Below are 14,591 nucleotides of genomic sequence, written 5' to 3'. Positions count from 1 at the left end.
CTCCTTGTCATTGCTACCTGCCCCTCTCAGCAACTCTAATCTGAGGGGACTGAGTACAATTATTAAGACCTTCTAATTGCAATTATGCTGCACTTGGGACTCGGACAAGGGAAAATGTGGGAAAATGATTGAGATGGCATGGAGATGTCACTCCTGTCTTATTTGCATGGCCTCCAAATGCTCGGATCTACCCCCTTGGCCTGACCTTGGTTAAATGCTGAAAGTATGAGGACAACACTAAAACTTGGGAGATATTTTCAGATATGAATAAAGGTTATTTGGGTGGAGTACCAAGGGGAGTACCAAGGGGAGGTTATTGGAACCATATTCTAAGAGAGCCAATGCCCTTGAGGGTGAAGAGAATAGGAAAAAAATTAAGAGGAAAAATGTTCATATGTAAAGGCCAATTTTACAAATTTGCACACCCATATGTAAGGTTCCCTGCTGGGAGCATGCATTTGTAAAATGGCCCCTCTATTATCCTATCAATGCTTCCAAAATGTTTCCAATAGTCTTTTCTGTTTTGTCTTTTCATGCAGTGTAACCGGATAATTCAATTTCCGAATGCAATTCCTCTTCCAAATACCGGCCTTAATCTGCGAGCATGGAGATCCAAAAGTGTAAGTAGTCAAATGATTAAAGTATCTGTTCAGTAATAATTTGTGTAATTATTGCAGAGCTTTTTAAAATTTATCATTAGTACTCCTGGCAGGACATGATTGGAGATTTAAGTTATAACATTGTAGATGTACTGATTTATAGTTTCTAAGAATGGCATAAACAATTTCTCTCAACTTTAATAATGCAATTCCCTAAACCACAAAAAATGCTAATTAGAATTTTAATTCAGTTTCCCAAAACAATATATGCTCTCAGTTCTCCAGTTATATTTACTGTAGAAAGAGATATATTTCATGAGCAGAATGTTCCACCTAGAAAATTGGTAACAAATTCTATCATAATGTTATCCTGCATCCAAACTGCTCACTTGGACCTCTTCTAGGTATTTATAGAATCCTGACTATCCTACTTGCAAATACATGATTTCTTTCAAGAGGGAATTAATTGCAGATGGATTAAATAAGAATAGCACTCCACCATAGGGAAGCAACAAGCTGCCAGCATTGTGGCACTCACATTTGTATATGGTGTGATTTTTATGCTTTAGGATATCGTTGTACAATTTTATATCATAACATACACTCTTTCATAGGAACAACAATCTGGAAATCAACAGTGCAATGAACCTATAATTATGTACTTCCAGTGCCATTAGTGGCAGCCCGATTATAACCAAACCAGTTTCAATGCAACTTGCAAATGGAGTAGCATGTATTTATGGGCCAAGCTATTACACCGTGTACCTATAAACTATAACTGTAATGTTCAATAGTTTAATAGTAACGTGAACTAGAGACCTGGAGTCACTTAAACATTGATTTTAGCTAATGTTATTTTGTTTTGCAGAAACGTATGAAAAATGAAGAAATTAAGGCAGGCCTAATAATGCTTTCTAATGCAACGCAGACAGCAAAACATTTTATCACTAATAATTCCACAGTACCTCTCTTAGATAAGATTTACAGGAATACTAGAACCTTTATTCACATACTACACCTGATTAATGTGCCGGTAAGTACTTAATTACCATTACCTATGCAATGTGGAGTTTATTGGGAACTTCTAAACTATTTTCTTTGCTCTTATGGTATTTACTTGGATTAAAATTCAGACGATGATAGCTGTTTTGGAAAAGGACAATCAGTACCTAAGGCACACAGACCAGATTGGACGATTCCTTGTGCTGAATTAGCTTAACTTAGCCAGGTTGACAATTGAGGTTTTATAACGTGGGTTAGATGGAAGGAAAATGAGCCAGGGTTCCTGCTACTCATTACAATTCAATGGCTTTTGCTGGAAAATGCACATGAGGACATTGCGTGAGCACCAAATCATGCTCAGCTGCCTGGGAACTTTGCATGAAGACATGGTCAAATATTTTCTCTATATTCACAGTTTAAGCAGAAATATCAAAGACAGCTGCTTGAGTGAGTTACTGGAGAGCAATTAGTTTCATGGGACTATACCCCAGTATGATTCAGGGAAGAAGGGAAGAAAATTTGAGGGTTAAAAAAACTCAGATTATTTCTGGTAATATAAGTTTGCCTCACTAATGATGAGCCAGTGAAGATAGGCTGAGGAAAGGGTAGAGTCAGGCAATGGAGGTGGAAACAGGCGGTCTCAGCAATGGCACGGCTATGTGGTCAGAAGCTCATCTCGGGGTCAAATATGACACAGAGATTGCGAACAGTCTGGTTCAGTCTCAGACAGTTGCCTGAGAGAGGGATAGGGTCAGTGAATTAGGGGGCCGAAGTAGCTTCAGCCTTCCCAATATTTAGTTGGAGGAAATTTCTGCTCATCTAGTACTGGATGTTGCACAAGCAGCCTGATAATTTAGTGACAGGTTGAGAGAGCTGGTGGTGAGGTAGAGCTGGGTGTCATCAGCGTACATGTGGAAGCTGAGGTTTTCAGGTGATGTCGCCAAGGGGCAACAGGTAGATGAGAACTAGGACGGGACCAAGGATAGATCCTTGGGATAGTCGAGGCAATGGTGTGTGAGTGGGAAGAGAAGCCATTGTAGGTGATTTTCCACCTATTCTTAGGTAAACAAGCATGGAGCCAGTCAAGTGCAGTCCCACCTAGCTGGATGACAGTGGAGAGGCGCTGGAGGAGGATGGTGTGGTCTGCCATGTCAATGACTGCAGAAGGGTCAAGAACGACGAGGAGAAATAGTTTAACTTTGTCACAGTCACATAGTGCCAGATTTTGTTCTCATCCCGATGGTAGGTTTCATGGCGGGGAGTGCCAGAGAAGCAGGGCAGAATTGCCTGCCACTGAACCCAATGCTGGGATTCTATTAACGGCCAGTTCAGGGCCTCTTCCCTCCGCTGGGATCTTACCATCAGCAGCGGGCGCTTCTGCACCACGGGGAGGGTGCCTTGGAAAACAAAGTGCCCTCTCTGTGGGCTTGGGGGGGAGGGGTCCCTTCTTTGTGGGCATTTGTCGCCCAAGGACGACCCCCACCGGGAATAACGGTACCTCCCGGGACTCCCTACCGGGTGTACCTACCTCACATAGACTGCAGCAGTTCAAGAAGGCAGCTCACCAGCACCTTCTCAAGGGCAATTAGGGATGGGCAATAAACACTAGCCGAGCCAGCGATTTCCTCATCCCACCAATCAATTTTTAAAAATTATGTAAAGTATTTCCTAACTCCTGAGATCTGACACAGTCTCCAGTGATAGATATGTTGAAATATTCAAAGCTGATGAAGGACAAAGAATTGTAAATGCAGTAATATGGAGAAAAATACTGATGCCCCAAAAATTGTGTTTTACCTTATTTCAACAGCATGAATGTTTTCATTTGGAAATCGAGTGTATTGGTTTAAAATCCATGTAAATGTTGGCAGTAAGAACATTTTCTGATACTGGGTTCAATGTATAAAATCATTAACATCTTTATGCATTGATCATATCTCTGATAACATTTCAAAATGAGAAACATTTCAGCCCTGAAAATACATGAAAGGATAGTAGGATACGACCCTTGCCACATCCTTCTGAAATTCCCATTTTTAATGCCAGATATCTGTATTTTGTCCTGTGTAATCTTAAACAAAGGCTCTGAAATTATGCTTCAGGATACCAAAGAACAAACACCTAACACATTCATCTGAATTTTCTATCTCTAGTATTTTCATGGAGGCACCAACCTTTTTAAAAGTAATGGGTTAACATCTCGGCTATAACAGTAAAGAATTCCAGGCAAATGCATCAAGCCTTTAAGTCCTAGTATTCCACAGAGTGATTTCAGAGCCAAAGTATTTCACAGTCATTTTGAAGTGTTACTAGAGGGAACAGCAATACGTGTAGAAGTCAATGAATTCACCATTTGCTGCCAAAGCTATCAGCTGTGGAATAATTTTCTTCTTTTAACATTGGAACTCTCGTGATAGGCATTGCTTTCTGTTGCAATGCTAAATCTTAATAAAACTTATAAAATTAAGTAAAAGGTCAAGAAAGCTTGATTGTAGGGTTTTACATTCTGTTGATACTTTTAAGGCTGCATTCAACACCACACAGTGTAATTAAGAGAATTTGTAGTTGTACACATCAGCAAATGGGAGGACAATAATCACCTAACACTTTTGTCTGGAATGTGTAATTTGATGCAGTCAACATTGCCAAATGGGACTGTACAAGGGGCCCAACTCTGGGGCTCTTCCATTACAATTCTGTGGGATGTTAACGTAACCCCGATTTTCAGGACAGATGGTGAGAAAGCCTCTGAGTGCAGATGGATGTGTTTGATAACACTGCGAGTACAATTAATGAAGAAGTGCAATGTATAATTTGATGCAGTCATGCTGTAGACTGAGAATACTGCATTGAAATAAAAACAGAAAATGCTGGGCATACTCAACAGCATCTGTGAAGAGAGAAACATAGTTAAAGTTTCAGGTCTGTGACCTTTCATCAGAACTGGCAAAGATTAGAAATTATGAAAGGTCACAGTCCTGAGTATTTCCTGCACTTTCTGTTTTTATTTAAGGTTAGAAATGTAACAGGATTTGAGCAAGTGAAAGTGGGGAGGGGGAAAAAAGAACAAAAGGGAAGGTCTGTGATAGGGTGGAGGGCAGGAGAGATTAAATGACAAAGATTTCATGGAATAAAAGGCAAAGAGAGTTGTCATGGCTGTAGTAAAAGACAAAGCATTTGTCCAGAGAGAGTGTTAATGGCAGCAATAATGAACAGCTCTGTCTGAAAGCAAAAACATGAAAAACAAGTTTTAGACAGCTACATAGTAAAAAAAACCCAACCAAAATGGCTGTCATAGTCTGAAGTTGTTTAACTCGATGTTGAGTCCAGAGATCTTGTAGAGTGCCTTATCAGAAGATGAGGTCCTGTTCCTCGAGCTTGCGTTGAACTTCACTGGAACACTGCAGCAGGCCGAAGATAGAAATGTGGGCGTGAGAGCAAGATGGTGAATTAAAATGGCAAGCAACCAGAAGTTCGGGGTCATGCTTGAGGACTGAGCAGAGGTGTTCCGCAAAGCAGTCACCCAATCTGCGTTTGGTCTCCCCAATGTAGAGGCGACCACATTGTGAGCAGCGAATACAGAATACTAAATTGAAGGAAGTACAAGTAAATCGTTGCTTCATCTGGAAGGAGTTTTTGGAGCCTTGGATAGTGAGGAGAAAGGAAATTAAAGTGCAGGTAATACACCTCCTGAGATTACATGAGAAGGTGCTGTAGTAAGGGGACGAGGTGTCAGGGGTGATGGAGGAGTGGACCAGGGTGTCACAGAGGGAATGGTCCCTTTGGAATGCTGACGGGAGGGGAGGGAAAGATGTGTTTCGTGGTGGCATCACACTGGAGGTGGCAGAAATGGCGGAGGATGATCCTTTGGATGTGCAGGCTGGTGGGGTGGAAAGTGAGGACAAGGGGAACCCTGTCGCAGTTCTGGGAGGGAGGGGAAGGGTTGAGGGCAGAAGTGCAGGAAATGGGTTGGACACGGTTGAGGGCCCTATCAACCACAGTGGGGTGGAATCCTCAGTTCAGGAAAAAGGAAAATATATCAGAGGTGCTGTTATGGAAGGTTGCATGATCAGAACAGATGCAACCGAGATGGACAAACTGAGAGAATGGGATGGATTCCTTACATGAGGGAGGGAGTGAGGAAGTGTAGTTGAGGTAGCTATGGAAGTAAGTCAACGGGCTTATAATGAATATTAGTAGACAGCCTAGGCCCAGAAATGGGGACAGAGAAGTCGAGGAAGGGAAGGGAAGTGTTGGAGATGGATCATGTAAAGTTGAGAGAAGGATGGAAATTGGAAGCAAAGTTGAAGTTTTTCATTTCAGAGCGGGAGCAGGAAATGGCACTGATACAGTCATCAATGTACTGGAAAAAGAGTTGGGGGAGGGGCCTGAGTAGGACTGAAACAAAAAAGACAGGCATAACTAGGACCTATGCAGGTACCCATAGCAACACCTTTTATTTGAAAGAAGTGAGTGAAGTTGTTCAATGTGAGAACAAGTTCAGCCAGGCAGAGGAGGGTGGTGGTGGATGGGGACTGGTTGGGCCTCCGTTCAAGGGAGAAGCGGAGAGCCCTCAAACCGTCCTAGTGGGGGTTGGAGGTGTAGAGATATTGGACGTCCATAGTGAAGAGGAGGCGGTTAGGGCCAGGAAACTGAAAATTGTCAAAATGGCATTGGGTTTCATAAGAGTCACGGATATAGGTGGGAAGAGACTGGGCAAGGGGAGCAAAAAATAAGGAAGAAATCAGTTCAGTGGGGCAGGAACAGGCTGAAATGATGAGTCTACCAGGAGAGTCCTGTTTGTGGATTTTGGGAAGGAGGTAGAAGCAGGGATTGCGGAACTATGAGGTTGGAAGCTGTAGAGGGAAGATTTCCAGAGGAGATGAGGTCAGTGACAGTCCTCGAGACAGTGGCTTGATGTTCAGTGGTGGGGTCACGGTCCAGCGGGAGGTAGGATTGAAGTTATTTGCTGAAGTTCTCAATATGGCTAAATGCAGAACTCAGGAATGTATCGCGCTTCAGCCCAGCACAACACTTCACGCTCAGGCTGGGTTTGTGACTGATCAATGTTATTGGTCTGGCGGCAGTGTCAATTTTCATTCCATGCTTTTAATTATACTTAGAATTAGAAATTATTCTTAGGAAATGATGAACAAACTTTCCAGTGCCTCGGTGATTAAATAAAAACAGAAAGTGCTGGAAATACTTAGCTGGTCTGGCAGCATCTGTGGAGAGAGAAACAGAGTTAATGTTAGAGGTCTGTGATCTTTCATCAGAACTGGGAAAGGCTAGAAATGTAGTAGCTTTTGAGCAAGTGAAAGGGGGGAGGGGGAAAGAAGAACAAAAGGGAAGGTCTGTGATAGGGTGGAGAGAAGGAGAGATTAAATGACAAAAGGTTTCACGAGGCAAAGCCAAAGGGAGTGGTAATGGGACAAGGAAAGAAACAAAAGATGTGTCTAGAGTAGGTGTCAATGGCAGGATAGCAGCTGTCCAAATGCAAAGCAATTCACAAAGAAACAAGAGGATAAAAACAAACCAGCAAAAAAAAAACACGAAACAAAATGGGGCCAGAGGTTATGAACTAAAATTGTTGAACTCAATGTTGAGTGCAGAAGGCTGTAAAGTGCCCAGTCGAAAGATGAGGTGCTGTTCCTTGACCTTGTGTTGAGCTTCATTAGAACACTGTAGCAGGCAAAGGATAGAAAAGTCAGAGTGGGAGAAACGTGAAGAATTAAAATGACAGGCGACTGTAAGTTCAAGGTCATCCTTGCAACTGAACGGAGATGTTCCACAAAGTAGTCATTCCTAATGTAGAGAACACCACATCATGAGCAGCGAATACAGTACACTAAGTTGAAAGAATTACAAGTAAATCACTGTATCACCTGGAAGGAGCGTTTGGGGCCTTGGACGGTGAGAAGGGAGGAAGTAAAAAGGCAGGTGATGCATCTCCTGCACTTGCATGGAAATATGCCATAGGCAAGGAAGGGGGTGCTGGGGGTCACCAAGGAGGGGACCAGGGTGTTACGGAGGGAATGATCCCTTCAGAATGCTGAAAGTGGAGGGGGAGGGGATGATGTGTTTCATGGTGGCATCATGCTGGAGGTGTCGGAAATGGCAGAGGATGATCTGTTAAATACGAAGGCTGGTGGGGTGAAGGGTGAGGATTAGCGGAACCCTATCGTTGTTCTGGGATGGAGGGAAAGGGGTGAGAGCAGAAGTGTGTGAAATAGAATGGTTGAAGGCCCTGTCAACCACAGTGGGGGGAATCCTTGGTTGAGGAAAAAGGAAGACATATCAGGGGAGACAGTGGCATAGTGGTAATGTCACTAGACTAGTAACACACAGCCCAGGCTAATGGTCTGGGGACATGAGTTCAAATCCCACCATGGCATAGAGTGAAATTTGAATTCAATTAATAAATCTGGAATTAAAAGAAAGTCTAATGATAACCATGAAACCATTACCAATTGTAAAACCTATATGGTTCACTAATGTCCTTTAGGAAAGGAAATCTGTTGTCCTTACCTGGTCTGGCCTACATGTGACTCCAGACCCACAGCAATGTAGTTGTCTCTTAACTGCCCTCTGAAATGGCCTAGCAAGCCATACAGTTGTATCAAACTGCTACAAAGCCTAAGAAAAGGAATGAAACCGGACAGACCACCCAGCATCGACCTAAGCATTGGAAAGGGCAACGGCAAACCCAGCCCTGTCGACCCTGCAAAGTCCTCCTTACTAACATCTGGGGGCTTGTGCCAAAATTGGGAGAGTAATTCCACAGACTAGTCAAGCAACAGTCTGACATAGTCATACTCATGGAATCATACCTTACAGACAATGACCCAGACACTGCCATCACCATCCCTTGGTATGTCCTGACCCACCAGAGGTGACAGCACAGTGGTATACAGTCGGGGGGGGGGATTTGCCCTGGGAGTCCTCAACATTGACTCCAGACCCCATGAAGTCTCAGGGCATCAGGTCACCATGGGCAAGGAATCCTCCTGTTGATTACCACCTACCACCCAACCCCACCCCTGCCACCCCCCTACCCCTCGGCTGATGAATCAGTGGTTCTCCACATTGAACACCAATTGGTGGAATCACTAAGGCTAACAGGGGCAGAAAATGTACTCTGGGTGGGGACTTCAATGTCCATCACCAAGAGTGGCTCGATAGCACCACAGCTGGCCGAATCCTAAAGGACACAGCTGCTAAACTGGGTCTGCGGCAGGTGGTGAGGGACCCAACAAGAGGGAAAAACCTACTTGACCTCGTCCTCACCAATCTACCTGTTGCAGATGCATCTGTCCAAGACAGTATTGGTAGGAGTGACCACTGCACAGTCCTTTTGGAGACAAAGTCCCGTCTTCACATTGAGGGTACCCACCATAATGTTGTGCGGCACTACCACCGTGCTATATGAGATAGATTTCTAACAGATCGAGCAATTCAAAACCGGGCACCCATGAGGCGCTGTGGGCCATCAGCACCAGCAGAACTGCATTCAACCACAATCTATAACCTCATAGCTCAGCATATCCCCCACTCTACCATTACCATCAAGCCGGGGGACCAACCCTGGTTCATTGAAGACTCAATGATGGGGGAGCCCAGCACATCAGTGCAAAAGACAAGGCTGAAGCATTTTCACCCATCTTGAGCCAGAGGTGCTGAGTGGATGATCCAGCTCGGCCCCCTCCTGAAGTCCCCAGAATCACAAATGCCAGTCTTCAGCCAATCTAATTCATTCCATGTGATATCAAGAACCGACTGAAGGCACTGGATACTGCAAAGGCTATGGGCCCTGACAACATTCTGGCAATAGTACTGAAGACCTGTGCTCCAGAAATAGCCGCGCCCCTAGCCAGGCTGTTCCAGTACAGCTACAACACTGACATCTACCTGGCAATGTGGAAAATTACCCAGGTACATCCTGTGCACAAAAAAGGCAGGACAAAACCAACCCAGCCAGTTACTGTCTTATCTGTCTACTCTCGATCATCAGCAAAGTGATGGAAAGGGTCGTCGACAGTGCTATCAAGCAGCACTTGCTCAGCAATAACCAGCTCACAGACACTCAGTTTGGGTATTGCCAGGGCCACTCTGCTCCTGACCTTATTACAGCCTTGATGCAAACATGAACAAAAGAGCTGAACTGCAGAGGTGAGGTGAGAGTGACTGCATTTGATATCAAGGCAGCATTTGACCGAGTATGGCATCCAGGAGCCCTAGCAAAACCGAAGTCAATGGGAATCAGGGGGAAAAGTCTCCACTGTTGGAGTCATACCTAGTACAAAGGAAGATGGTTGTGGCAGTTGGAAGTCAATCATCTCAGTACCAGGACATCGCTGCAGGAGCTCCTCACGGTAATGTCCTAGGCCCAACCATCTTCAGCTGCTTCAATGACCGTCGCTCCATCATAAGGTCAGAAGTGGGGATGTTTGCTGGTGATTCACGACTTCTCCAGGCTTGGGCTAATAAGTGGCAAGTAGCATTCACGCCACACAAGTGCCAGACAATGACCATCTCAAACAAGACAGAATCTAACCATCTCGCCTGATGTTCAATGGCATTACGATTGCTGAATCCCCCACTATCAACATCCTAGGGGGTCACCATTGACCAGAAACTGAACTGGACCAGCCACATAAATACTGTGGCTACAAAAGCAGGTCAGAGGCTGGGAATTTTGTGGTGTGTAGCTCACCTCCTGTTTCCCAAGTGGCCTGTCCATCATCTACAAGGCACAAGTCAGGAGTGTGATGGAATACTCTCCACTTGCCTGGATGGGTGCAGCTCCAACAACACTCAAGAAGCTAGAAACCATCTCGGACAAAGCAGCCCACTTGACTGGCACCCCATCCACCACCTTCAACATTCACTTCCTCCACCACCAACATACAGTGGCATCAGTGTATACCATATACAAGATGCACTGCAGCAACTCACCAAGGCTCCTTCAACAGCACCTTCCAAACTCCCAACCTCTACCACGTCGAAGTACAAGGGCAGTAGATGCATGGGAACACCACCACCTACAAGTTCCCCTCCAAGCCACACGCTATCCTGACTTGCAACTATATTACCATTCCTTCACTGTCGCTGGGTCAAAATCCTGGAACACCCTGCCTAACATCACTGTTGGTGTACCAACACCCCAAGGACTGCAGCAGTTGAAGAAGACAGCTCACCACCACCTTCTCAAGGGCAATTAGGGATGGGCAATAAATGCTGGCCTAACCAGCAATGCCCATATCCCACAAACGAATAAAATAAAATCAGAAGCACTAGTATGGAAGGTTGCATCGTCCAAACAGGTATGACAGAGACAGAGAAACTGGGAGAATGGAATAGACTGCTCACAGGAAACGGGCTGTGAGGAAGCGCAGGCAAGATAGCTGTGGGAGTCCGTGGGCTTATAGTGAATATTGATTGATAGCCTCGTCCCAGAAATGGAGACGGAAAAGTCAAGGACAGGGAGGGAAGAATTGGAGATGGACCATGTGAAGGTGAGAGAAGGATGGAAATTAGAAGCAAAATTGCTGAAATTTTCTAGTTCAAGGGCAGAGCAGGAAACGGTACTGATACAGTCATCAATGTACCAGAAAAAGAGGTGAGGGAGGGCGGCATGAGTAGGACTGGAAGAAAGAATGTTCCACAGATCCCACATTAAGTCAGGCAAAGCTAGGACCCAGAGCAACACCTTTTATTTGGAGGAAGTGAGTGGAATTGAAGGAGAAGTTGTTCAATGTGAGAACAAGTTCAACCAGGCAGAGGAGAGTGGTGGTGGACAGGGACTGATTAGGCCTTTGTTCAAGGAAAAAGTGGAGAGCCCTCAGTCCGTTCTGGTGGGGCGATGGAGGTGAAGGGGAATTGGATGTCCATGGTGAATAGAAAACCGAGGGCCAGGAAACTGGAAACAGTTGAAGTAACAGAGGACATCAGAAGAGTCATGGATGTAGTTGAGAAGAGACTAGACAAGGGGAGAAAAAATAGATTCAAGCTGGGAAGAAATCAGCTTAGAGAGACAGGAACAGGCTGAAACAATGGGTCTACCAGGGCAGCCCTGCTTGTGGATTTTGGGAAGTAGGTAGAAGAAGGCTGTTTTAGGTTGGGGGACCATGAGGTTGGAGACCATGGAGGGAAGATCTCCAGAGGAGATAAGTTCTGGAAACAATAGCTTGATGTTTAGTGGTGGGGTCATGGTCCGGTGGAGGTAGGACGAAGTGTCAGAGAGTTTGCATTCAGCCTCTGCTAGGTAGAGGTCGGTACGCCAGACAATAACAGCACCACCCTTGTTACCAAGTTTGATGATGATGTTAGGGTTATACCTGAGAGAACGGAATGCAGCAGATTCAGAGGGAGATAGGTTAAAGCGAGTGAGGGGAGCAGGGAAAATAGAGACAGCTGATGTCACACCAGCAGTTCTGAATGAAAAGATCAAGGGAGGGTAAGAGGCCAGAGGGAGAAGTCCAGGTGGAGGGAGAATACTGCTGTAAACGGTCTGCTGAGTGGGGGGAGGACTCCTGGATAAAGAAGTGGGCATGGAGGTGAAGGCGATGGAAGAAGAGCTCAGCGTCATGCTGAGCTGGAAATTCTTTGAGGTGGTGGTGTAAGGGAATGTAGCTGAGGACTTTGCTGAAGACAGATCATTCAGAGTCAGAAAGGGGAAGGACAGAGGCTATCGTGAATACACAGCAAAGGGAGAGATTGGAAGAAGGGATCGGGTTCAGAGGGAAGTGAAAGGGAAGAAGGATCCAGAGGGGTGTTAGTACCCATGAGGTGTTGAAGCTTGCGATCCTTCACACCTGAAAGGACAATAAGAAGTTTTTTGTTAAAGCGCCAGATGAGGTGAAGGATGAAATGAAACTGTGGATCAGGACAGTTTTGAGATCGAGTGAATGGGTGCTGCTGAAGAGAGAGGTCAAGAGTGTGAATGTGGCAGGGCATGGCATTGAGTGTGGATCTTAGAATGTGGCAAGAACAGCAGTCAAGGAATTCTGTATGTCTAGGAGATATCTGTAATTGTGGGTGGATCCGAAAGACGAAGGGTGGAATTTCAGTTGGAATCCATGTGGAATAAGTTGGAGCTGGAGATAGTTCCTAAGGAAGGAGATGTGGCTGTGAAAGCAAGTTTTGGAAGATACCTGATCAAACATGAGAAGGGAAATAGGAAACAACGAGGGTGAGCAAGGTAGAAGAGACAGATAAATGGAAATCCAGTCAGAAGGATGAGCAGAACTTCTTCAAGGTGGGTATTCCTGGAAGAAAAGTGGCAGTGAATTAAACTCTAATACAAAAGCAAACCCATTACTACTCTCTTTGGTGTTGCACCATGAAACTTTTTGTCATTTAGTGTCTCCTGCCCTCCACCCTATCACAAACCTTCCCTTTTGTTCTTCTTCCCACCTCCCCGCTTTCACTTGGTCAAAACCTATTATGTTTCTAACTTTTCTTGGTTCTGATGAAAGGTCACAGACCTGACATGTTAACTCTGTTTCTCTCTCCACTGACACCGCTGGACCTACTGAGTATTTCCACATTTTCTGTTTTTATTTCCAATTACCAGTATCTGTAGTATTTTCCTCAGTGATTAAATGTACTGTTAGTTGTGTACTTAGCCATGCAAATCCCAGATTTGAGTTAGCTAACCTCAGCCAGGGTTCCCATTTCTGATCCATATCCAGTAACTCCCATTGGTTTTTAGTTTGTGTGAACATTGAATGAGGACAGGATCAGACACTTGGCCCAGGATATTCCAGTCTAGGCTCACTAAAGAATGTCTACTTGGTTGAGGAAGGAAGGCTGCTGACATTCACAGAATTGTGCTTCACTGTGAATCATTGCTTTCTGGAAAGGAAGAAGGGTGAAAAAGGGAAATGTACAAACATTTTTAACAGATGTGATCTGAAAGAATAGATGTTGCTTATTCTTGAACATTAGAATGGTCTTTCAGTGATCCAAGGTCATATTGGGAAATATATTCTTGGTTTTTAGCATATGAACTCTTGGACTAGTAAAAAAAAATGCAATTGTAATATTAACAGTACTCTTAATTCAATTTGATATAAGTTGCTTTACTCTTAATGTGATTTGTACAGCTTGCTTATAGTTTGTCATTTATCTTGTCCTACTATAACAAAGTAAAGTATTTTTACAATCCAACATTAATTATGTTTTTTGGGATTGGTTCATGAAATGAGGTCAAAATATTTCCTATACATCTTGTTTTAGATACAGGGAGGAAAATGAACAGGAACAGATGTTATATGTTAAAATCATATTAAGTTGTGAGTGGCCTTGTCCTGATTCACTTTGTTTATACTAGGAAAGTGGCTAAAATGTTGGTATTTTTATTGTTTTAGTTGGAATTGTTCTCTTCTATTTTCAATGGAAACCATTCAATTTCAGTCTGGAGATTTAATTCTGTACAGGCAGAGCAGTACTCAGCATATTCCACATGAACCATTGCCAGTTCTATAGCATGTTGCTAAGTTCCAATGGGCCTGACGGGGAATGCTGGTGATATTTCATCAAACCAGTTACATGTCATAAACTTCTGTGGTACCTTACAGGACAAAACAAACCTGCTGTATGGACGTACAAAGCCATTTATGGGAAGAACTGTACAGAACGTATTACACACATACACTCGTTTGATGCACGGAAAAATCAATATCTTTTACCGTGAAATGGCAGAAGAATATTGTAAACAAAGAAAAAGGTGACAATGACCGGATTCCTGCATGTGGGTGCACTTTGTGGAGTTCAGCACTGAAATTTTGAACTATCGTGTGCAATGCAAGAAAAAGAAAATGCAAGTTCTATGTTTAGGACAAGTTACCAAATACAGTTTCTGTTTGTTGCAGTGCCAACAAATTCCAAGATATCACTTGGATGCAAGAGGATATGGCTACAATTCAAGTTATGGAGAATATATTACCCATGATTGGCTACAAATCGACTTACTCTGGCAGTTTTCCA

The 14,591-nt window shown here is 44.0% G+C and overlaps 1 protein-coding gene across 1 annotated transcript in view; it reads left to right on the top strand.

Moving 5' to 3' along the window:
• The window catches only part of LOC137375039 (erythropoietin-like), a 30,913-nt gene extending 16,578 nt beyond the window's left edge, over nt 1–14,335 (top strand). The window contains exons 5-7 of the mRNA XM_068041663.1: nt 540–620; nt 1,468–1,632; nt 14,183–14,335. Of these exons, the coding sequence (XP_067897764.1) occupies nt 540–620; nt 1,468–1,632; nt 14,183–14,335 (399 nt within the window). The remainder of the gene's footprint in view (nt 1–539; nt 621–1,467; nt 1,633–14,182) is intronic.
• Nucleotides 14,336–14,591: the final 256 nt, after the last annotated feature.

This window comes from Heterodontus francisci, chromosome 11 (assembly GCF_036365525.1).
Source record: "Heterodontus francisci isolate sHetFra1 chromosome 11, sHetFra1.hap1, whole genome shotgun sequence".
Classification (NCBI taxonomy): domain Eukaryota; kingdom Metazoa; phylum Chordata; class Chondrichthyes; order Heterodontiformes; family Heterodontidae; genus Heterodontus; species Heterodontus francisci.
Note: the sequence above shows the minus strand (reverse complement) of the source record. Positions and strands in the feature narration are given on the sequence as shown.